Source organism: Pelophylax lessonae (assembly GCF_965119305.1).
Source record: "Pelophylax lessonae genome assembly, chromosome: 1".
NCBI classification, from domain to species: domain Eukaryota; kingdom Metazoa; phylum Chordata; class Amphibia; order Anura; family Ranidae; genus Pelophylax; species Pelophylax lessonae.
Window position 1 is genome coordinate 569,560,466 of NC_138768.1, and position 25,114 is coordinate 569,585,579.

The 25,114-nt window shown below is 43.7% G+C and overlaps 1 protein-coding gene across 4 annotated transcripts in view; it reads left to right on the forward strand.

The window, feature by feature from the left end:
* The window catches only part of ANKRD17 (ankyrin repeat domain 17), a 331,682-nt gene that overhangs the window by 231,151 nt on the left and 75,417 nt on the right, over window positions 1-25,114 (forward strand). For all 4 annotated transcript variants that reach the window (XM_082265183.1, XM_082265182.1, XM_082265185.1 and 1 more), the window contains 4 exons: window positions 2,037-2,153; window positions 2,235-2,406; window positions 3,163-3,595; window positions 16,703-16,855. In XM_082265183.1, the coding sequence (XP_082121309.1) occupies window positions 2,037-2,153; window positions 2,235-2,406; window positions 3,163-3,595; window positions 16,703-16,855 (875 nt within the window). The remainder of the gene's footprint in view (window positions 1-2,036; window positions 2,154-2,234; window positions 2,407-3,162; window positions 3,596-16,702; window positions 16,856-25,114) is intronic.

Consider the following 25,114-nt stretch of genomic DNA (forward strand, 5'->3'; position numbering starts at 1 on the left):
TCTCTGCATCTTGGATTGTCAAGAACCGGTGTAAGCTTTCTGTACCCGATCTATGGATCCAAATATTTATCATAAGCATTGAGTATTGTATACATTTTTTTTAAACTTTTTTGATATCGGTCTCCTTCGTGTCGTTACATAAGAAAGCCACCGGTGAGGTTTCAACATGCTGAGCCATGGATAATTTGCATCATATTAATCTTGCACTATGTCACTTTAATATAAAATTTGATATACACAATAGTGCAATGTTGTTGCCAGTGTTCTAGTGGGGGTTCCTCTTCATTTGTTAATGTTATTTTTGAATTTACATTTGTCATAATTATTACATGTATTATATACATTTCATTTTATGTTTAACGATCTGACATGACCATTATGTATCTCTCCAAGAGTTCATATAATTTTGAAGTAATTTTTGAAGATTGACAATTTTTTTCAATCAAGATGCAAATTTATACTATATGGGTATGAATAATGTGACAATTTACATATATAATTATATACACTAAATTCTTCCTATAGCTCCATTCGGACAATTTATCTCAAATTCTTACTAGTTTTAGTCTTATAATATTTCTTTTTCTAGTTCTTTCAAAAAAGTTTCTCACATAATCTGGCAAAAACATTTGATTATTTATATGTTGTCATTTGCCACAGTTATGACACTAACCCATTTTGGGAGTTATTTACCTATATTTATGTGTGTGTGTGTGTGTGTGTGTGTGTGTATATATGTATGTGTGTGTGTGTGTGTATGTATATATATATATATATATATATATATATATATAATATACACTTTTACATATACATTATTTCATCACACACATTCACATCTTTTTTCATTAGTCATTTTTGTACATTTTATTTTATGTTCACATTCTTATATTTTTTCAATTATATTTATGATTGTAACAAAACCTTTTGATGCACACATGTTTGATCGTACAATTTTTTATCTTTTTATCTTGACATTTATTTTGACATATATGTTTAGATCACGTGTGTTACCCTGTGCATCTTCTAGGTTACCTATACATACATTTAGATATGTGATGTATTATTGTCACATTCATTCCTATCTTATTTTAAGTTTATTTATTATATTATTGCTTATGTAGTTATGAAATCGACACATGTATGTCTAGGTGATTTATCGGTGTTATTTTCTTCTATTTTACTTTTCTTTTTTCTCTTTATTGTAACTAGAAATCAAGAAGGATTTTTATATTGCAACTTTGTAACTTTCTTGTTAGATAGTTATGCATATGTCTTTACACTACATGTTTTTATTAACAATTTGTATTTAGTTATGTGGTTGTTTCCTCTTATGAGGTCTTTTTTGTGACTATTTGTCTTCAATATAAGACTAAAGGTTTTTTCGGCTTGCACTTGTGCATCATGTAAATAATTGGTTCTAGGTGTGCTTGATTACACCACTCCATTATCACCTGTTTGTTTATCTACAAATGCTAGCCCACTGCCGATGTCTTATTGTGTGGTTATGAGTAAGAGATCATCTGTATCGTGAAATGCGTCAACCTGACATGTCTGTCTTTGCACTGTCTGTATGAATTCACCTACGAGGAATAAAGGAATTTATTGATTTCAACTAATTGCTGTGTGTGCGGTCACACTTTTGGATTTCTACTATTTCGGATGACTGATCTGACCTGCACCCGGCTTAACTACTACACCTGAGCGCCTTTTCTTTCTTTCATTCTTATGACTATTTGCCCTGTGTCCCATACTGTTCTCCTAAGAACTTACAGGTAGGTCAAAATTACACACTCTACTGTTCCCTGGAGCTTTCCTGTAAAAGTTGCTACTAATTGTCCATTTTGCCATGTGTAAATCAGAGAAATGGTGAAACAAATTCAGTCATTCAGCATTATGCAATTATTTTACTGAAGTGTGTGCTTAGAAACTTTTCTGTGGATTTCAAATATTCCGGTAATAAGTTGTATTAATAGAATGGTTGCATTTTAGTCTAGTAGTTTGTATTTGTAGTTTGAACCTATTTTAAATTTCAGGAAATGTTAAAGAAGTGCCATCTCTGTATGGAATCCATTGTACAAGCCAAAGACAGGCAGGCAGCAGAGGCTAACAAGAATGCTAGCATCCTCTTGGAAGAGCTTGATTTAGAAAAGGTAATGAATGTGAAATACATGAGCTATTGGCAAATCAGTACTTTTAAATTATTGAACTAACTTTCTGAATCTTCTTTTTAGCTACGAGAAGAAAGCAGAAGGTTAGCGCTGGCTGCAAAGCGAGAAAAAAGGAAGGAAAAGCGGCGAAAGAAGAAAGAGGAGCAGAGGAGAAAACTAGAGGAAATTGAAGCTAAAAACAAAGAAAACTTTGAGCTTCAAGCTGCTCTTGAGAGAGAAAAGCTGAAGGTTGAAGGTAACTGTGATTTATGTCTTTATAGATGTCACTAGAACAGGTATTGGGTACCATGTGAGACCTTGTAATATTCTTTCCAATAACAAGTGTTTGAGCTATTTCTTGTGCTTAATATGCAATTTGCATTATTAGGTTGTAAAACAGAGGCTTTTTTAATAAAGTGAAATTTGTAAGCCATTTCCTCATACATCCCTTTCAGGAACCTCTTCAACTGTATTCTCTGTTTAAAAAGATCAAACTAACTGGCATTGTAGAAAAAGCAACAAAAATATGTTTTTCACAGAACAATGCTGTCGTATTAAAACAAAAAAAATTGCATGCCTCCTGAGCTAAAACAAGCCTGCCAGGCTTCAAATGCATCCTTTTTTTTTCCCCAACCTCAAAGTCCATATACATCTGTTTTTCAAATGCAGTATATTTCCACACAATTTGGCCTACCTATATTTCACATACCCTTGATCAACAAAAACAATTAAACACTCATTTATATATGCAAAAAAAAAAAAAAGGTCGAAGAAGGTGGTGTACACAGGTGTCCAATATTTAGACCCTATAGCTTGCATAAGGTTATTCAAAGCCTTTACGATTTGGTTTTATTTTTAAATGTATACTTACGTTTATGTTCTTATGTTTACCATGTGCATACATTTTAAAAGCAACAGAAATTGTTAGTTCATCTGCTTTCTATAAACCTAGATTTATAGCCGTGAATCTCATTTACTTTGAAATTTACTAACATTTTATTTATTTATCTAGATGAGCTCCCAGTTGTTACAGAACCACCTAGTGCAACCACCACTACCACTATTGGCATATCTGCTACATGGACCACTCTGGCGAGCTCACATGGAAAAAGAAACAATAACATTACCCCAGCCAGCACGAAGCGGAAAAGCAGAAAGAACAAAATTGCTGAAAATGTGCAGATTATATTTGAAGACCAGCTTCCCATTTCCTATGGGCAGCAAGAAAAGCTAAATGGAGAGTCCAAAAGTAGTAGTACCAGTGAAAGCGGAGACAGTGATAACATGAGGATCTCTAGCTGCAGTGATGAAAGCAGCAACAGCAGCAATAAGAGTGACAATCATCCTGCCACCAATGACAACAGTTTGCAAAGCAAAAAGAAACCATCTGTGCTAGTCTCCTCTCCAAAAGAAGAAAGAAAAATATCATCTAAAACCTCAATAAAGTAAGTTTTTGGGGTTGCTTTTTTTTTTTTTTTTTATTAATGCCGACTTTATAAAACCCCCGAAAAAGTAAGAAAAGTTGGCTTAAATTATGGAAAAAAAATTAGTTGTTGGCCTGTACTTGAAAATGATGGCCATAGGCACATAGTGTTCAATGTAATATGTGAAACCACTGTCACAAAAGCAGTAAAATGTCTATTGATCCAGTCAGTTTTGATGTACAACTTATTTTGTAAAAGGTAACCTAAACTGTTAAAATCTTAAGACAACCAAAATATTCATACACCCTGGATATAGACATGTTTCTTCATGTGATTGGACACCAGCAAAGCTTTAGAAGACATGCCCCCCTGAGCCCTCTCGCCTATAATCCTACCCCACTCAGTCCTCAGTTTTGTTCTAGTGTCCGATGGACCTCTTCAACTTTCTATGAGAAAAGCACCCTTAGCTCAACTAATTTTATTATTCTTCTTGTATCTTTGATTATTTAATCAATTCCTCACTGTCTTCAAATGCCAACACAGAAGCACTGTATCAAGTTCAAGCAACCTCTGTAAAATTTGGAAGATGTACCCGGATACCACACTATGGAGACGGCCTGTTAATTGTGCTTCGGACATTGGATCCTACTTGGGCTCTCACCTTGGCATTTGGTGAGACATGTTGAGTTAGCAAAAGAGTGCTGTCCAGGGCCATTATCCATCACTATGGAACCCAGTTCCTGAAGACCCCTTCATGGGGTATCCCTAGGAAATGCCAACCAAGACAGGCAAAGCCTGGAACTTGTATACAGTCTAGCGCTGTGGACCTTTCAAGCTAGATCACCCTGTGTCTCTGACCATTACTTTAAAGCAGGACAATGTTTGGAATCTATTTACTTCACTGTGCAAACTTTTCAAATTTGGTGCTAAAATTGAACTACTCATCGCTTATTCTCATTTAAATGATCGGGTGAAGTGGGGAAAAAATTGGATTTTTGTCTTGCCGTAAAATCTTTCTCTGATCATTTATGGACACAGCTCCAGAATCTTGACGATTGGGTTAGGCTGCCCCCTACAGGAGTAGGACACTAGGCAGGAAAAAGCTTTGCCACGCCTATTTGGCTGTCCCAGGGGATATACTACCACTTCCTGCTATAGGCACTCAGTTTTGTTGCAAGCAGTGTCAGAAGAAATATAACCCAATTCAAGAGGGGTGGGTGCTTTGTCCGTCAATGAATATCAGAGAAAAGTATTTTACGGTAAGACAAAAATCCAATTTTCTCTTTCGTTAACGGACACCGCTCAAGAATCATCTTGACCATTGGGATGTCCCAACGCAGTGTCAAAACATGAGAGGTGGGAAAAAACTCAGTAGAAATAAATTCCCAAAGGCTAAACCTAGCCAACCAGGTAACAACTGGAGCTCACCTGAAACATACTCCCTCAGAGGACTGGTCCTCTCAAATAGCAGCCAGTAAAACCTTGCGGCCAAAGCAGAATCTGCAGATGCCAGCACATCCCCTTTGAAAACATTTTGTGAAAGTATGCACAGAAGATCAGTGGCAAGCTTGCATAGAATGCGCCTGAACAGGGAAAGCAGAACCTTGATTGAATAGACCTGCACCACCGTCTGTCTGATCCATCTGGAAATGGCCGCGAAAAACGCGGCCAAACCCTTGCAAGGTCTATCGATAAGGACAAATAGCGAGTCTAATTTCCTTATCGACTCTGTAGCTGCCAGGTATGCCCTGAAGGCCTGAACCACAGCCAGAGAATGCAAGGCAATCTCCTTAGGATGCCTAGGCTTAGGACACAGGGAAGGCAACACCATTTCTTCATTCAGATGGAAACCAGAAACCTTAGGAAGAAACGACCAACAAGGACGAAGCACCACTTCATCCCTGTGAACCACCAAGTAAGGTGAATGATAAGACACAGCTTTCAGCTCCGACACCCTACGTGCAGGAGTAAAAGCCACCAAGAAGGCTCTCTTTTGGGACAATGTAAGCAGAGGAATCTCACAAATATTTTTCAACGGCGGTTACTGAAGAACCGATCGCATCAAGTTGAGATCCCATGAGGGCAATGGTGACTGCAATGGGGGAGCCAAGTGGCGGACCCCCTGAACAAAGGTGCGAACCAAACAATGCGTAGCCAAAGGATGTTGAAAGAAAACCGCCAAGGCCGAACCTGGCCCTTGATGGTACAAGAGGCCAGACGCTGCTCAACACCTTGTTGGAGGAAAGCCTATCTCTGAGTCACCGAAAAGGTGCGGGGTGAGCCCAAGAGATTCAAAATACGCTCCTCGAACGCGATAATAAATCTTCCTAGAAGATGATTTACTAGCCTGCAGCAGCATGGGAATCACAGATTCAGACAACCCTCTATCCTTAAGCACCCGGCTTCCAAAAGCCAAGCTGTTAAGCCAGCGACTGTAAGATGAAGATTGGCCCTTGGGCCAATAGATCTCCTTTAAGAGGAAGTCTCAAAGGAGCATCGGCGACCAACCGTATCAGATCTGCGTACCAAGACCAACGAGGCCAGTCTGGAGCCACTAAGCTGGCCATAATCCCTTCTGCCTCGAACCTACGCAGGAATCTTGGCAGGAGTTCTAGAAGAGGAAAGACGTATTGCAGAAGATACTGGGCTCAAAGAAGCCACCAGTGCGTCTGTGGCATCAGCCCGAGGATCCCGAGACCGTGCCACAAATTAAACACCTTCCTGTTGAGATGAGAGACCAGCAGGACCGCCTCGGGAGTTCCCCACCGGAGACACAACTGATGAAACACCTCCATAGGAAATGTCCAGTATATCGATCAGTAGTCTGGATTCTTCCAGAGTCCAGACCCCCTCACACAATCTGTGCCAAAAACGCCACCCCACTCAGGCTGGTATCCATGGTGATCACCGTCCAGTTCAGGGGAAGGAATATTTTCCCTGTCCAAGCACTTGAGAGCGAAGCCACCAAATCAGAGACCCTCTCAAACCCCCGGCTCAACAGGATCAAATTGTCTAGAGACTGGATTCTTGCCCCACATGGCAAGAATCTCTTTGCAAATATCTCGTGAGGAACTTTGCAAACTGAACCACCTTGAAGGTAGACACCATCAGACCCAGCACCTGCATGCTAGTCCTGAAAGATGACCGACTGCTGGACAATAGGAGCCAAATTCATCCTGCAGATTTTGAAGCTTGTCCCATGGGAGAAACTCCCTGGCTGAGGCCGAGTCTAGAGCAGACCCAGATAGTCCAACTTGGTGGAAGGAACCAGAGCTTATACCTGGAAATTTATTTCCAACCAATCTCTCGGTTGTCTGTCAGAGCAGTCGGAGACTCTGCTCACAAGATGATCATCCAGGTGCTCCAGTACCACAAACCCCCACTGGCGCAACAATGCCAACACTGGAGCCAACACTTTGTGAAAAGCGGAGGCGACCTCGCCCACAGCAAGCGGAGGAGGCACAGAGATGACTGACATACAGTCAGGTCCATAAATATTGTGACATCGACACAATTCTAATCTTTTTATCTCTATACACCACCACAATGGATTTGAAATGTAACAAACAAGATGTGCTTTAACTGCAGACTTTCAGCTTTAATTTGAGGGTATTTACATTAAAATTAGGTGAAGGGTGTAGGAATTAAAACCGTTTGTATATGTGCCTCCCACTTTTTAAGGGACCAAAAGTAATGGGACAGATTAACAATCATAAATCAAACTTTCACTTTTTAATACTTGGTTGCAAATCCTTTTCAGTCAATTACAGCCTGAAGTCTGGAACGCATAGACATCACCAGACGCTGGGTTTCATCCTTGGTGATGCTCTGCCAGGCCTCTACTGCAACTGTCTTGAGTTCCTGCTTGTTCTTGGGGCATTTTCCTTTTAGTTTTGTCTTCAGCAAGTGAAATGCATGCTCAATCGGATTCAGGTCAGGTGATTGACTTGGCCATTGCATAACATTTCACTTCTTTTCCTTAAACTCTTTGGTTGCTTTCGCAGTGTACTTCAGATCATTGTCCATCTGCACTGTGAAGGGCCGTCCAATGAGTTCTGAAGCATTTGGCTGAATATGAGCAGATAATATTGCCGACAGAATTCATCCTATTACATTTGTCAGCAGTCACATCATCAATAAATACAAGAGAACCAGTTCCATTGGCAGCCATACATGCCCACGCCATGACACTACCACCAACGTGCTTCACTGATGAGATGGTATGCTTTGGATCATGAGCAGTTCCTTTCCTTCTCCATACTCTTCTCTTCCCATCACTCTGGTACAAGTTGATCTTGGTCTCATCTGTCCATAGGATGTTGTTCCAGAACTGTGAAGGCTTTTTTAGATGATGTTTGGCAAACTCTAATCTGGCCTTCCTGTTTTTGAGGCTCACCAATGGTTTACATCTTGTGGTGAACCCTCTGTATTTACTCTGGTGAAGTCTTCTCTTGATTGTTGACTTTGACACACATACACCTACCTCCTGGAGAGTTTTCTTGATCTGGCCAACTGTTGTGAAGGGTGTTTTCTTCATTATATCAATTTTGAACTTACCTTGCTTTCCTTCCTGGGACCTGTAAACATGTTTGCATTAAACCCATGAAAAAAGGTTCAGATTCTGAGACCAGGACAATCACCCCTTGAAATAGCAAGTCTTGAAGAGACCTCGCAGGCGATCTGGGGATAAACGCAGGTAGGAAGGAAAGAACCTTTCTGGAGGATAAGCCCAAAAATTGATCTTGTAGCTGGACCGAATAAGCTTGAGGACCCACTTGTCTTGAATCAGGGATCCGGAAGGACCCGCTCTCAGCTTACCAGACCAGGTCCTATTGGAAGCTCCGGAGAAGGTCCTTACAGACTTGGATCCCTTGTCTTGAAATCCTGCTTAACAATATCATCCAGGGAGGATCCGAACAGGTGATCCCCCACAAAGGGAAGATCAGATAAGGTATTCCTGGAAGTCTGGTCCGCAGACCAGCATTTCAGCCATATCCTGCGCCGAAGAACTACTGCTGTCACGGACAGCCTAGAGACTAAGGGAGCCCCATCCAGAGAGACAGCTAACAAACTGCAACCCCTGGACCAACTGGTCCGCTAGCTCCGCAAAGGCAGGGAGAAGCTGTCGTCGTCCCCCCTTCCAGATCCTGGCGCAAAAGCTTTGCCTGCTCCATTAAAGTCTGGGACACCAATGCTATGGTGAACCCTGCCCTAAGGACCGAACCGGCCACAGTACACGTGGTGGACCAAAGGCTCGACTCTCCTGTCAAAAGGATCATTTAAAAAACAGAGACTCCGCCACTGGAAAAAGGTTGGATTTATTTAGCCTGGAGACCTGAGAGTCCACCACGGATGGAACTGCTCAATTATTCAACAGAGACAACTCAAGGGATACTGTCTATTGACACGCTTAGGCCATATAGCGTTTAGGACAACTCCACTGACAATTTTATCACAGGCGGGAAAATCTTTGCTGCTTTAGAGGATCTGCAGGCACCAAGGGGACCGGCGCCTCTGACGCAGCTGCATCCCCCATGTTTAAAGTTTCCCGCATCCACCAGCGCCTATTCATGCACATATGCGGTAATAGAGGAATTGCTCTCACTATCAGGGCACTCGAAGTCTGTGAATGCAGACCCAGTAGGGTCGCTATATACGAAGCTCACCCTGAAAACCTAACAAGAAGGGGAGGCCACTGACCTTAGTCTCGCAAGGAGACGCCGGGCAAAGGTCAACAAAAGGACCACCTATTAGACTCTGCAAAAAAAGTCCATAGAGGACATAATAGGACTTAGCCCCTTGAGGGGGGGCTCGCCGTGACGCAGATATCCAGGCAAAGTACCCTCGCCCTGTAATGGGTGTTACACTGTCCCTAAAAACGAAGCGCCACCCCCCCCCCCCCCCCCACCCCGGTTCAAGGGAGGCGCAAGGCTGACCATATGGCCCAGCAGGTCGCAGGCAGAAGCCTAAATTTCAGTGGAGGCCAAACCACATTTGCCCGGATTCACAGTCCGGGATATGCCCAGGGAGAGAGTTGGGGGGGCTTCAGCTAAACTCATTGAGGCCCACCCCCAACGGTGGTGCCCACAGCGGCTCCGTGGCCCAGTAGGCCACAGGCGGCAGCCTAAGTTTTTGAGGTTGCCCAGCAGCCAGGACGCAAGCCCCAGTGGACCTAACCTCCCGGGGGGGGGGGGGGGAGGTGGATGCCCACAGGGGATGGAGGGGAACCCCTGGGGTCCGACCATCCCAGGGAGGCATCCACCCCGGAAGACTACCAAGGGAGAGGGGGGACAATACTTATCACACCATGGAACCGGGTGGGCACTACTCCAGGCAGACCACTGCACCATCTTGGAATAGGGGTGCTGCGGGCCAGAGATATGCCCCGACTCAGGCCGTGACTAGGCCTGTGCGTCCTTGCAAGATGTTTAACTTGCCGACTAGCCCCTGTCCAGTGGGGCTATGTCGCGGCCGACCTAGAGCGGAGCTGAGATTGTTCACGCTCGCTGGCGGTACTGGGGAGTCTGTAAGGATATAGAATGTCCAGTGCATCGCCCAGTCCAACAGTTGATTTGTAGTTCTCACGGGAACAGAAAATGAGAGGAAAAAAAATGCTAAGACCGGAGATCCCAACAAGGAACTAGGTTCTTACTCCTGACTAGGCAGAAAAAAAACTAGTGCCTATAGCAGGAAGTGGGCATATATCTCTTGGAACTGCCCCATAGGTGTGGTAAAGTTTTTTTTTTTTGTTTTGTTTTTTTCCTGCCTAGTGTCCTTCTCCTGTAAGGGGCAGCATAACTCAATGGTCAAGATGATTCTGGAGCTGTGTCCGTCAATGAACGAAAGAGAAATTATTTGGTCCCCTGCACATTTTGTAGGTTTGCCCACTTACAAAGAAATTAAGGGTCTATCATTTTTATCATAGGTGTATTTTAAAAGATCGAAACAGAATATTAACCAAAAATCCAGAAAAAGCACACAATACAGATGTTCTAAATTGAGTTGCAGTACAGCGAGTAAAATAAGTATTTGATCCCCAAGCAAAACATGAGTTAGTAGAAAAAACCCTTGTTGGCAAGCACAGAGGTAAGACGTTTTTTGTAGTTGGTTACCAGGTTTGCACACATCTCAGGAGGGATTTTGGTCCACTCTTCTTTACAGATCTTCTCTAAATCCCTAAGGTTTCTTGGCTGTTGCTTGGCAACTCGAAGTTTCAGCTCCCTCCCATAGATTTTCTATAGGATTAAGGTCCACTCCATGACCTTAATGTGCTTTTTCTTGAGCCCCTGCTTTGGTGTCTTGCTGGTATTTTTTGGGTCCTTTTCATACTGGAAGACCCATTCACGACCCATCTTCAGTGTTCTGGCTGAGGGAAGAAGGTTTTCATCCAAGATTTTACAACACATGGCCCTGTCCATTTGTCCCTCAATGCAGCAAAGTTGGTCTGTATTTTTAGCAAAGAAACAGCCCCAAAGCATAATGTTTTCCAACTGTAGGGGAAATGTTCTTCCTCCAAACACAGGGAATCGAGTTAATGCCAAGGAGCTCAAGTACCACAGTACTTTTTCCCAATCCTTCTCTGAATCATTTAGACAGGCTTGTACTTGTGTCTTCTTGAGGGGGTGGGGGGGAATCTTGCGGGCGCTGCAGGATTTCAGTCCATGACGGTGTATTGTTTTACCGATGGTTTGTATGGTGACTGTGGTCCCGACTGCCTTGAGATCATTCACAAGCTCCTCCCTGTAGTTCTGGGCTGATCCCTCACTTTACTCATGATCATCCTTACCCCATGAGGAGAAATCTTGCATGGAGCTCCATACCAAGGGTGATTGATGGGTTTGTGTTTTTTTTGTTTTTTTTTTTTATTGTATTTCTTCCATTTGCGAATAATTGCTCCCAACAGTTCTCTTCTTCTCACCTAGCATCTTGCTGATGGTCTTGTAGCCCACTCCAGCCTTGTGCAGGTCTACAATCTTGTCCCTGACGTCCTTTGACAGCTCTTTTGGTCTTGCTCTTGCCCATAATGGTGAGGTTTGAATGGAAGAAAGAGGTTCTGTGGAGAGGTGTCCTTATTACACATGAGTTGTCATTAGGAGCATCTTCTTAAATTGACAGGACTAATCTGTGTACCACATGAGCACATACTGTAATTGTTCTGTGGGAGCCAGAATTATTGTTGGTTGGTAGGGGATCAAATACTTATTTTACTCTCTGAACTGCAACTCAATTTAGAATATTTGTATCGGTTTGTTCTGGCTTTTTGGTTGATATTCTGTGTCTATCATTTAAAATACACCTATGATAAAAAATTATAGACCCTTCATTTCTTTTTATGTGGGCAAACTTACAGAATCTGCAGATGATCAAATAAGAATTTTCCCCACTGTATTACATCACACCACTGGTCACATACTTGAATGCCTCTTCTGCAAAGAGCTTTTATTAGGTGTTGGGGCGCTTCAAACAGCAGGCTGGTCTACACTTGGGTTACCACGGGTCTCCTTACAGACAGGCTTACCAAATACTATTTATGAGTACCCCACAGGGGAATACCCTCATTTGTAGCTATGGCGAATACTAGGTGAAAGGGAGTCGATGCAAAATTGCAGGCGATCATTCACTCTGCCAAAGGCCCGCACAACACTTGGTCTGAGTAACAATGTGTCCCTTGCACCAGAGCCAGAGCTGGCTTGCATCTGATAGTTTGTCCAATTTCCTTGGATAGATTATAGCCATCTAAATACAGGACCCAAAAAGGCCACGTTTCTCAATCAGAATTGGATTCCATAATGTGCAGACACAGAAGTGAATGAAGGGGATTTTGAGGCCCCTTTGGGTACAAGAGAACTACAAATCCCTGCATAAAATTCCATGTTCATGTGTTAGAATGTTATGCCTGGGTCACTTCTGAAAAGTTTTCACTCTCCCCACCCCTGTGCTATTCCTGCTAATTGATCCTACTGTCTCTGCCCTAAACAAACATATGATCCTTCTTTCAACGATACTGCAGATAGAAAGTTTGAGATGCTCTTAAAATCTTAGTTTTGCAGGCACTGCCTAGCAACAGCTCTTGCTGCAATTTCAGTATATCATACTGCAGTTAACTTGACTGGGACGAAAATCAACATGACCATGTATTCCAGTATCATTCTGTCACATAGTTGATTTTCTATGTAGATGCCCTAGAACAGGTGTCTCTAAACTAAGGACCAGTTTACTGTTCTTCAGACTTCAGGGCGGGCAGACTGGCCACTGGGAGTAAGCAGTGTGCGGTCTTTGCTGTCAGTGGGAGGAATAGTGCTTTATCTTTGATTCCAGTGGAAGGAGTAGTGCCCAGTTGTTGGTGTCGGAGAAATAGTGCCCCATCATTGGTGTCTATGAAAAGAATTCTGCCCAATCGTTGGGGTCACTGAAAATAATTCTGCCCCATTGTTGGTGTCAAGGGGGGAATTGTGCCCTTATTTTTGTGTCAGTGGAGGAATAGTTCCTCATCATTGGTCTCAATTGAAGGCATTATGCTCGATCATTGGTGTCAGTGGAAGAAATGATCCCCTATGGTTTGGGGTCAGTGGAAGGAAACGGGCCCCATGGTTGGTGTCAGTGGGAGAAATTGTGCCCCAAGGGCCATAGTCTGGAGGCTGCTGCCCTGTGACATGTCATGTGACTAATTTCCACAGTAGCTATAATCTCAATTCACATGCACAGAATCTTTTGGCTAAAAGCAGCTGAAGCTGGCTACTAAAGACGACACCTTGCTCCTCAAAATACAGAGCACCTGGACCTGCACCTGGAAGTTGATGTAAGGATCCAGCTTACAACTCGATGGGAAAAAGTCCTCGAGCTACAAGATTGACTGGATGGTACAGGGTTGCGATTAGCCTTCAATATTTTTCCCCTCAGGACTCTATTGACTTTCAGAGATATGGAAGGGAGAAGGGCACCATGTTTCACATATTCTGGCAGCACTCCAAAGTAAGACTCTTCTAGCAGGATGTATCAGGCATCATTAAATAACCTGCCGCCCTGGAACTCAGCGAAGGCTGGTATTCTGCTACAGTGGAAACAAACGTGCCCACCCACTAAATCTCTTTGGTCCACTATGGTCATTGAGATCAGGGACATAGATCTTACCGCTACTTTTCATAAGAGACCTTCAGGTCCACTTGGATGCCCTGGTAGTATATACAGAGGATTTGGCCAAAGCTTTTTTGGCCCTACTTCTATGGATCACAGGAGTGCAGTTCGTTCTGCACTCCTGTGAAGGGTTTTCAGCCAACAGCAGGCTTAAAGTGGAGTTCCACCCAAAAGTGAAACTTCCGCTTTAAATAGTCCTAACTCCCTGACATGCCACATTTGGCATGTCATTTTTTGTTGGGGAGGGGGGGCGGGTACCTAGTTTTGACAGGTACCCGCTCCCACTTCCGCTCGGAGCACCGCGGCGCCTTGAACTGAATTTCTCCTCTCCCCCTCCCTCCCTGCAATCTTCTGGGACATGTCAGAGGTCCCAGAAGATTGCCGGCCAATCAAGACGCGCAGCGCAACTCGCGCATGCGCAGTGCATACCCAACTGTGAAGCCGCAAACTGTCATAGCCGGGTGCCCACACCAGTAATGCCGGTGCCGCCGAGACCAGAGGGCGAGGATTGAGGCTTTGGGCGGCCGCATTGCTGGACCGTGGGACAGGTGAGTGTGTGTTTTTTAAAAGTCAACAGCTACACTTTGTAGCTGCTGACTTTTAATAAACACAGAAAAGGCTGGAACTCCACTTTAAGTCTATCGGCTGATGTTACTCAGCCGGTCAAGGCTCTGAATGTATCCTGAGTTTTGAAATGATACCTCACTTTAGTGAGAATTTCCACTCCAGGTGTTTCTCTGTAGCATGAATCCTCACCTTCCTGCAGCTGGGTCAGTGTTTGGCTTTTGATACTTTCTAAGGTCAGTTTTCTGCTTATTTCATTCTGTTTCAGAGAATTCCTGTATCCTCAGTGGATGCAAAATTATTTTTGAACTGTAAAATCTTTTTCTTGGAGTCCATGACGGACTCCTCTTAGTTTGTGATTACCGTTTACTGCTTTGCTACAAAACTGGCATACTGGTAGTAGTTTTTTTTGTTTGCTTGTGATCAATCCTCCTGTGGGCATTAGTATAACCTGAGGTTTTAAGACAGTGTTCCTTTAACCATTTACCGCAAATCGATGTAGCCCTACGTTGGCTGCAATAAGTGGCTGTACCGGGGTGATGCCTGCAGCTAGAGGCATCATCCTGGTACCATTTTTTTAGAGCCGGCGGTCGGCTTTCAGGCGCTAACAACTGATGCGCCTTGGGAGCCACTCGATCGTTACCCCAGCAAGCGGGAGGGGACGCCGCCTTCCGCAGCTCTGGTTGGAGTCCGGCTTTGATCGGGTCTGCGATGACGTAACCCGGAGGCGGCGTCCATGACGTCCTATCCGGGTTACTCGGCTGCTAAAGGTGCCGAATTTAAAAAGTGACTGTACTCAAAAATGCAGTTTTCAGCATTTTGAATACATTGAAGTGCAGTGGAGGGGTCTGGGGGCTTTTAGACCCACAATCCCTCCATAAAGAGTAGCTGTCACTGCCTATTACTGTCACAAGGGATGTTTACATTGCTTGTGACAGCAATCAAAATGATCAGATTTTTTTATTTTTTTTAAACCGGTGCTGAAAAAAAAAAATTGTAACCGTTGCCATGAACTCGCGCATGAAAGAAAGCGTATATGGAAGTCGCGCCTGCAAATGAAATCGCTGTTCAAACCACACATGTGCGGTATCGCCGCGATCGCCAGAGCGAAAGCAAGAATAAAAAAAAAAAAAAAAAAAGGCTAATCTGTAACTCTAAACTGGTAACCATTTAAATTTTTTAAAGCGTCGCCTATGGAGATTTTTATTGACCGTAGTTTGCCGCCATTCTGCGGGTGTGCGCATTTTTAAACTGTAAAATGTTGGCAATCTAGTTACTCGGCGTGACATCTTTCACAATATACCAAAAAAAAAATGGGCTAACTTTACTGTTTATTTTTTTTAAAAATGCAGTGAAATGTAATCCCCCCCCCCAAAAAAAAAAAAAAAAAAAATATATATATATATATATATATATATAATGTTGGGAGGTTTTAGGTAATTTTCTAGCAAAAAAATACTGATTTTTAACTTGTAAACATGTGTCTGAAATGGACTTGATCCTTAAGTGGTTAATTGACTCCAAAGTAAGGATTTTAAGGCAAGTACAGAAATGGTATTTTACTAGCTTTATAAACTAGTGAATGGGTTTTAAGATTCACTTCTGAGAATTGGGTAGGGTTGTATTCTTTCTCTATGCACAGCATTTGATTGTTTTTTAGCAGAGCATCTGTCTTTGCAGGCGACACTCCAGCCACCATTAACCTCATCAACCGAGGATATTAAAGAATATGAGAATATTAATATCCTCATTAGTCGATAAAGCTGAACACAAATAGTTTACCTTTTTTAGATTTCTCAGCAGACCGAAACAAAATTCACTTTACATGCCAAATTCTTTGCAAACCTAGATATTTCCTTGTAAAAGTAGTGTTGACTTCATTACTACACATTCTCCATTACAAGCTGCCTGCAGACAACTAAAGGTGGGCATATACAAAAGGCAGCCCCCTGAACAAGTTGATCAACCGCAGCAATGACCATTCTTTCTTACTGGAAACTGTGGCACAAAGGCAAAGTGCAGTAATTTTTTCATGCTTGTTTGCCACACACACACACACACACACACACACCACCAAGATTCAAGTAAGAATGCACACAGCTCTTCTTTTAGACCATATATGCTTAGCCCAGATTTCCATACAGGGCCTGTGCCACCTAATGGCAAAAATGTAACTCTTAAAAGTTGTTTCATTATAGGGGTTTGTATTTTACTACCAGTTTATGCTGATTTAGAATGTTTTTTATTAAAGAGCATTTTAATATATATATTATGTGTGTGTGTGTATAGTACCACTTTATTATTTTTTTCCTTTTTCACTTAAATACCAGGGCTGTTTAAAAAGAAATGAACTATATTAGGTTTATAGTATTCTACTTGAATTGTGTAAATAGAGCGACACTAACATTTGTGTATGTTCTGGTTTTAAAGGTTATCCGAATCGGTTGTTGAAACAGGTAATTCTTTGTCTACAAGCACTAAGACTGGGCCTTCTCCGCTTTCATCTCCCAACGGAAAATTGACAATAGCCAGTCCCAAGAGAGGGCAAAAGAGGGAAGAAGGCTGGAAAGAGGTGGTCAGAAGGTGTGTTCATATAACAATTTTGCAGGAACAACTTGATCAAATTACTTTGCTTGGTAGCTTTTTCATTTGGAATGTAGATCTGTCCACTCCTTGGCTTTAACACTTCTTTCCCAAATCGCCTTTCAGGATAGCACCTGGAGAGAGCGCAGCGCCACACAATTTTCCCAGGAAACACTGCAGCCTTTAAAATCCCTCCTCTTCCACCATGCCTTCAGTTATTGGGTTTCCTCCACCATGGTGGAAATCCTGCAGGGTACCAGTTAGGGGGACTGCGCTCTCTCCAGGTGTAGAAAGGGTAGGCTTACCTCTATGCTCCAGGTGTAGTGGGGGGGGGGGGTGGGTCGTCACAGCGCCCCTGCTCCTTGCAGCTTAGGGGAGCAGTGCCTCGTCGGGGGTCTAGCCTGTGTGCCCGGGAGCCGCGGGTTGTGGGCGGGCAAGCAATCCAGGCGGGGAGCCATGCTTGCTGCAGTCCCCGCATGTCAGTCCTGACTGGCGAGTATCATTTCTGGTAGGCAATGGTTCCGGCCGCTTTAATGCAAGGGTCAGGGTGTGGGTCGAAAGGTCGGTGCTTCCGTTATCCGCTCCTGAAGACGTGGGGACTTAAAACCGATGGCGGTTCTGTCACTTTCCACTACGCACTCTGCATGAGATGGGGGAGGGGGCTGCGGAAACAAGCGGCCAGGCCCAGGTAAGAGGGGTACAGTGGTGCCTCTATCTTCTATTTGCCTTATTGTTGGTTATTGTACTTCCTCCTGTGGGAGCCTGCTCTGTAAGTGCTGTGATTACTGTTCTCAGCGTTACAGTTTAGGCAGGGACACTGTGTTAGCGTTGGCTGGTTAGTGGGTAGAACTTCAAAGGGAAGGCACTGTGGGGAAGGTAATATTGGGCGTATGCAATAGGCCCCCCAACCTGAGGGAGGAGGGGGAGGCGGACCTCCTTTTACAGATGGGATTGGCAGCAAGGATGGGAAATGTCATTATAATGGGGGACTTTAATTATCCAGATATAGACTGGGCAGAAGGAACTCAGCCAAGGCTCGGCAGTTCCTAAATGTTTTGCAGGACAATTTCATGGGTCAGATGGTGAATGCACCGACCAGAAACAATGCGGTACTTGACCTACTGATTACCAACCATACAGACCTGCTCACGGATATAGAAATACGGGGCAACTTGGGAAACAGTGACCATAGGTCAATTAGTTTCAGTATTAATCATAGTAATAGAAAACATAAGGGTAATATAAGGACACTGAATTTCAAAAGAGCCAATTTCCCAAAACTGCGCTCTCTGCTAGAAAATATCAAATGGGATAGAACCCTGGGAACAAAAAACACGGAGGAAAAATGGGAGTGCTTCAAGAGCATACTAAACAAAGGGATTGACCAGTGCATTCCAAAGGGAAATACATTTAAAAGAGCAAAACTAAACCCTGGGTGGCTAAACTCCAACTTAAAAATGCATATGAAAAGGCCTTCAAAAAATACAAGACTGAGGGGTCATTGGCAGCATTCAGGCATTACAAAGAGTGTAATAAGAAATGTAAAGACGAAATCAGGGCGGCTAAAATAGAACACGAGAGACATATAGCGGAAAAGAGCAAAAAGAACCCCAAAAAATTATTTAAGTATATAAATAGTAAGAAAGCGAGGCCAGAACACATTGGCCCCCATAAAAGACGATAAGGGAGTTTTGGCCACAGAGGACAGGGAAAAGGCAGTAGTGTTAAATAATTTCTTCTCTTCAGTCTTCACAAAAGAATCGGGGGGCTACACTAACCCAGCTTGTAAGGCCAAACTAAATAATACACCTCAGGAAGTACCGCTATGGCGAACAGAAGATAGACTTAGAACTAAACTAGAGAAACTTAACATAAATAAATCACCTGGACCGGATGGCTTGCACCCGAGGGTTCTTAAAGAACTCAGCCAGGTGATTGCCTGACCATTATTCATGATTTTTAAGGATAGTTTACAGACGAGTATGGTGCCAGCTGATTGGAGGGGATAATAGGGGACCACATACAAGACGTTAGTAATGAAAATGGTATTATTAGTAGTAATCAGCATGGATTTATGAAAAATCGTTCTTGCCAAACCAATCTATTAACCTTCTACGATGAAGTGAGTTGCCACCTAGATAAAGGTAAGCCTGTGGATGTGGTGTATCTGGACTTTGCAAAGGCCTTTGACACCGTTTTCCACAAACACTTACTGTTCAAACGAAGGTAGGTATGGACCATAAGGTGAGTACCTGGATAGAGAACTGGCTACAGGGGAGAGTGCAAAGGGTGGTGATTAATGGGGAGTACTCGGATTGGGTGGGTGTGGAAAGTGCGGTCCCCCAGGGTTCTGTCCTGGGGCCATCCTGTTTATTCATAAATGATCTAGAGGGGATATCTAGTACAATCTCAGTATTTGCGGATGATACTAAACTAAGCATGCCAATATCTTCTATGCAGGATGTGGAAACCTTACAAGCGGACCTGAACAAAATAATGGGGTGGGTAACTACATAGCAGATGAGGTTTAATGTTGAAAAATGTAAAGTAATGCACTTGGGTGCCAGAAACCAGAAAGCAAGCTACTCACTAGGGGGGGAACCTCTGGGTGAATCTAAGATGGAAAAGGACCTGGGGGTACTGGTAGACAACAGGCTTGGAAGTGGCATGCAATGCCAAGACGCTGCAAGCAAAGCCAACAGAATACTGGAATGTATAAAAAAGGGGATTCACTCCAGAAATAAGGAGATTATTCTCCCACTCTACAAGACTCTGGTCCGGCCACATCTGGAGTATGCTGTCCAGTTCTGGGCACCAGTCCTCAGGAAGGATGTGCTGGAAATGGAGAAAGTCCAGAGAAGGGCAACAAAAATAATTAGGGGAATGGAGGACATCAGCTATGAGGAAAGACTACAAGCACTGAACTTATTCTCTCTGGAGAAGAGACGATTGAGGGGGGATATGATATCAATGTACAAATACTGTACTGGCGACCCTAGCATGAGGAAAAACTATTCAGAGAAAGGGAATACAATAAGACACGTGACCACTCACTAAAACTAGAGGAAAGGCGGTTTAACCTTAAAGTACGTAGGGGGTTCTTTACTGTCAGAGCTGTAAGGATGTGAAATTCTCTTCCGCAAACAGTCGTATCAGCAGGGAGCATCGATAGTTTCAACAAACTATTAGATGGGCACCTTAAAGACCACAACATGCAGGGGTATACAATGTACGGTTAACAGCAAACACACACATCATAGGTTGAACTGGATGGACTGATGTCTTTTTTTCAACCTCACTAACTATGTAACTATGTAGTGCACAGGGGGCCTTTTTTCTCCTTCTGAGGTGTGGTGGTAGTCTGTTCACTCTGATAGCTATTAGTCTCAGCTGTTAGGTGACTGTTAGCTGTTTGTTTTTTGATTTCAAGTCAAAGCCACAGTTAAATCTAAAGGATCTCACACAGTTCAAAGCAAGTGTCCTTGCAAAAACCCCCCGAGATTCATGGTCAAAACCGCTGTGCAAAACTTACATAGCAGACCTTGTTAAAGAGGAATCTTCACAGCAATGTAAATATTTGTTTTCTTCCGTGAAGGAGTTAACGGATACTTTAAGTTGAGTTTGTTCTTAAAGTGCCATGAACACAGACAGACTCCCAGCAAAGTACTTTATCCAGCTCCTTAACATCCACCTCAAAAGTCGGCAGAGGCCAGCGACTCAGAGGGAGATGTAGCAAGTACACTTCTTTCCCTCAGATACGGATGAGGAGGAAGAAGATATTTCTAGATACAAATTATCTTTAGAAGAAGTAGATGATTTTCTTAAAGCAATCTATACTACACTCAAGATCCAGGAGGAGGGGGTTCAACTTTCCGTACACGACAGGATGTATCAGGTGCTGAATTAATTCAAACCTAGGGTATTCCCAGTTCTTAAGGTTCTGTCAGAGACAAAGAGTGGAAAGATTCTGAGAGGGTCCTTTTTTTTTTTTTCTCCAAGACCCTTAGAAGAATGTTCCTCTTTGAAGATGAGACCTAAGTTTGGAAAAAAAGGTCCAGGGTGGATGCAGCCAAGGATACAGACATCTTAAACGATGCAGTGGTCAAAAGGGCAGATTCTCTCCTTAAAAAGGCATGGGATTCCACCTCATCCAGCCTTAAGCCGACTATGGCATTCACAGTGGTTGCCAGGAATTTGGAGTGCTGGTTAGAACAGCTTAAAGAGCATGTGGAAGCGGGGACATTAAGAAAAGATTTACTCGAGTCCTTCCCATTACTGTTGAAAGCAGTCAAGTATATGGCTGATGCTGCTGCAGAATCAATCAAAATGTCTGCAAGATCCTCAACAATGGTCAACTCAGCCAGAAACGCAATTTGGCTCAAAACTTGGTCAGGTGACTCGGCTTCCAAGACCAAATTGAATTGTTCAGAGTACCTTTTTCTGGGGATTTCCTGTTTGGGCCAGATCTGGAAACAGTCTTGGATAGAACAGCTGATAAGAAGAAAGCCCTTCCCTTCTACAAAGAAGCAGCCTCTCAAGAAAAGTCCTCAGTCCAAGAGAGGTAGAGAACAAGACCAGAAAACCAGGTGGTCTTCCCAGAGGAGCAAGGGAACAGGTGGGTTGCTTTTCAGACCCCTGGATCAATCCGCCAAGAGCAAATGACAGCCTCCTCCTAGTGGTAGGAAGGTTATCGGTTTTCCTCCCACAATGAGAGAAAATAAAGTCCCTTCGGCAGGAACATCGTTGCCTGGGGTTACAACCTGGAGTTCTCGGAAACCCCCATGCAGTTTTTAGGTCACTCCTCTCCTAAGGGACGAAGAAAAAGCTTTTACAGGAGCTGATGCAGCAGAAAGTTGTATTCCAAGTCCTCAAGAAACAGGAAGGCCGGAGCTTCTATTCCCACATCTTTTTGGTAAAGAAACCCTCTGGCAAATATTGGATGATCCTAAACCTAAAGATTCTAAACAAAATCAATACAATACAAACACTTCCAGAAAAACACTATCAACTCGGTGGCAAAGCTGCTGTCCCCAGGGTGTTTCATGATGTCATTAGATTTGAGGGATGCCTATTTAAACATCCCAATAGCCCTGTCTTGTCAAAAATTCTCCGGCTCGCTGTCGTCTTGGGGGAATCGATATGGCATCTTCAATTCAGGGCTCTTCGCTTCCGTCTGTCGTCCCCCCCCCACACACAAAAGTGATGGCAGAAGCTCTGGAACCGCTGAGATTGAGGGGGATCTCCATTGTCTCTTATCTGGACGACCTCTTGCTCTTTGCAGACTCCAAGTTGGAGGTTAGCAAACCTTCAGGAGACCTGGTCCCACCTCAAAAGCTTGGGGTGGCTCCTAAGTTTGGAAAAGTCCAACTTGATTCCAGCACAGGAGGTTCACTTTTTGGGGGTACACAGTAAATTCAGTACTTCAGAAGGTTTTTTCCCCCCCTCTAGAAAAAATAGTAACGGTCCAGTCCGCAGTGGGTCAGATTTAGACCAACCTCACGGCGACGTTTCGGGTGACTATGGCAGCACTAGGGCTACTTACCTCATCCATTCCAGCCGTCCAGTGGGCCAGGCTACATTCTTGGTCACTCCAAATGGACATTCTACAGAAATGGTCACATCTAGAGCCCCTACAGAAGCCAATCAGGATGGTCGCGAGGGTGAAGCGGGCTCCCTGGTGGTGGCAAAACCCGGTTAATCTGACAAAGGGCCTGTCATGGTCTTTTCCTCTAAACAAACGGCTGACCACAGATGCTAGTACGTCGGGCTGGGGGGCCCATCTAGACGACCGTACTGTACAAGGGTTGTGGTCCATAACAGAAGCCAGGAAGTCGTCCAACTGGTGAGAGTCGAAGGCCATCTTTCTGGGCCTCCTGTCCTTTCAACAAGCTGTCCGGGATCAACATGTTCAGGTCCTGTCAGACAACATGATGGCGGTGGCCTATGTGTCGAAACAAGGGGGAACAAGGAGCAGGAGTCTCTCAGATCTGACCACGCAGCTACTTACCTGGGCAGAACAAAATGTAGCTTCTCTTACAACAATTCACCTGAAAGGATCCCAAAAACTCCTGGCAGATCTGATAAGCAGAATGGAGCCTTATCCAGAAATTCTTCCTGATGGTTGCTAAAGTCTGGGGCCATCCTAAGGTCGATCTATTTGCTAACCAGGAAAACGCAAAAGCACCAATATTCTTTTCTCTTCACAGAGGATCAGACCTTGGGTCTAGACACCCTTGCTCATCCGGGGGACTTCCCCTTGTGCTACGCATTCCCCCCTTCCAGCTGATACCCTTGGTCTTCAGGAAAATCAAGGAAGAATCCACAGATTTGATTGATCCCTTTTGGCCAAAGAGGTCATGGTTTGCGACGCTTCCAAATCCAGCCACAAAACTTCCACTCAGGAGAGATCTAACTCAGGGAACCCTGAACCATCCGAAGTTTGATCAGCTACAATTGACTGCTTGGTTTCTGAAGAAGACCTTCTAAGGGCCAAGGGTCTTTCAGAGAAGCCTATTACCACTCTCATTTCTAGTAGAAAAAAAGGTGACCAGGGCTATCTACATGAAGGTGTGGAAGAAATCTAATTCCTGGTGTTCTTTCAAGGGACTTCAAGTTAGGAAAATAAGTTCAGTTTTGGAATTTCTCCTTGAAGGCATGGAGAAAGGGCTGGAAGCCAGCACCCTAAATGCCCAAGTGGCAACTCTGTTTTTTTTTGTTTTTTTTTAACATTATCGCATCACAAGAAGCTTTATTCGGTTTTTCAGGGCCTTCGCACGGAAAAGGCCAGTAGCCCTTAAAGTTTTACCCAAATGGGATTGGTCTCTTGTGTTATAAGGATTCACTAAAACACAGTTTGAACCTTTTAGAGGAAGCATCCCTGAAGAATTTAGTTCTTAAAACAATTTTTTCTGGTAGCGATCACATCGGCCCGAAAAATTAGCGAAATTCGGGCCTAGTCAGTCGCAGATCCTTTCTTAGTTATTTTTCCAGAGTAATTCTCAGTACAGATCCCGCTTTTCTTCCTAAGATTTCCACGTCGTTTCATCGTACTCAGGAGATGGTGCTAACTGCCTTTTCTTTGGCTCCAGTTAAAGCTGAGGAGGCCTTCCATACTTTAGATGTGAGAAGATGCCCGATACAATATCTATTCTTAACCAAAGACTACCGGAAATCAAACGCACCCTTCATTATCTTCACAGGGTCCCCCAAAGGAGAAAAAGCCTCCAAGAGTACTTTAGGAAGGTGGCTTAGATGGGCAATCAAAGAAGCCTACAAAGCCCAGGGGGGGGAAGATCCACCTGAAGGTTGAGGGTTTTGCTGCCCATTCTGCCAGGTCAGTGGCAGCTTCCTAGTCGGAAAGAGCCGATGCTTCACCTAAACAAAACTGCAAGGCAGCTACCTGGTCCAGCTTTTCTACTTTCCTTCGGCACTATAGGCTAGACTTACTGTCGACTGTAGATCAGGCCTTCGGTAGGAATGTGCAGCAGGCAGTGGTCCCACCCTAGGGTAATTTTCTCGGTTATCCCCTCCAGGTGCTGTCCTGAAAGGCGATTTGGGAAAACCTTAGACTTACTGGTGATGGGTTTTTTCGGAGAGCCTTTCAGGACAGCAGCAACCCTCCCTGGGTATTTTCTAAGAAATGACTTAATGGCCTGTTATGGTTTGATTGCTCTGTTTTCTTGCATGTCGGAGGCTACTCATAACTGAAGGCTGATGGTGGAAGAGGAGGAATTTTTTTTAAGGCTGCAGTCTTTCCTGGGAAAATTGGGTGGAGCTACGCTCTCTCCAAGTGCTGTCCTGAAAGGCTCTTAGAAATACCGTCACCGGTAAGTCGGTAACTGTTTTTTTTTTTTTGTTTTTTTTTTTACACAAATATCTTAATCATATATTATGGAATACGGACAACGTATTTGTAGACCCTGGATAATAAGCTCCCTTGGGTGCCTGCCCTATAACCCTATCCCGCTCTGAGTTTATTTTATCTGTTGGATTCTTCAGTCCACTCTTCACTGTCTTCTAATACAACAACAATAAGAAGTAGTGCATCTAGATCAGTGCAACCATGGTAAAACCTTGGGAGACGCACCTAGGCCCCATGGCAAGGGGATGGCCTGTAATCTTGCTTTGAGCAATGTATCCTGCATGGGCGCTTACCTCGGTGCTTTGTGCACCACGTGTAGTTAGTGTCAGAGTACTACACAAGTCCAGGGCCGTCGTCCGTCCCTCCCTATGGAACCCAATTATTGAAGAGCCAGCTGG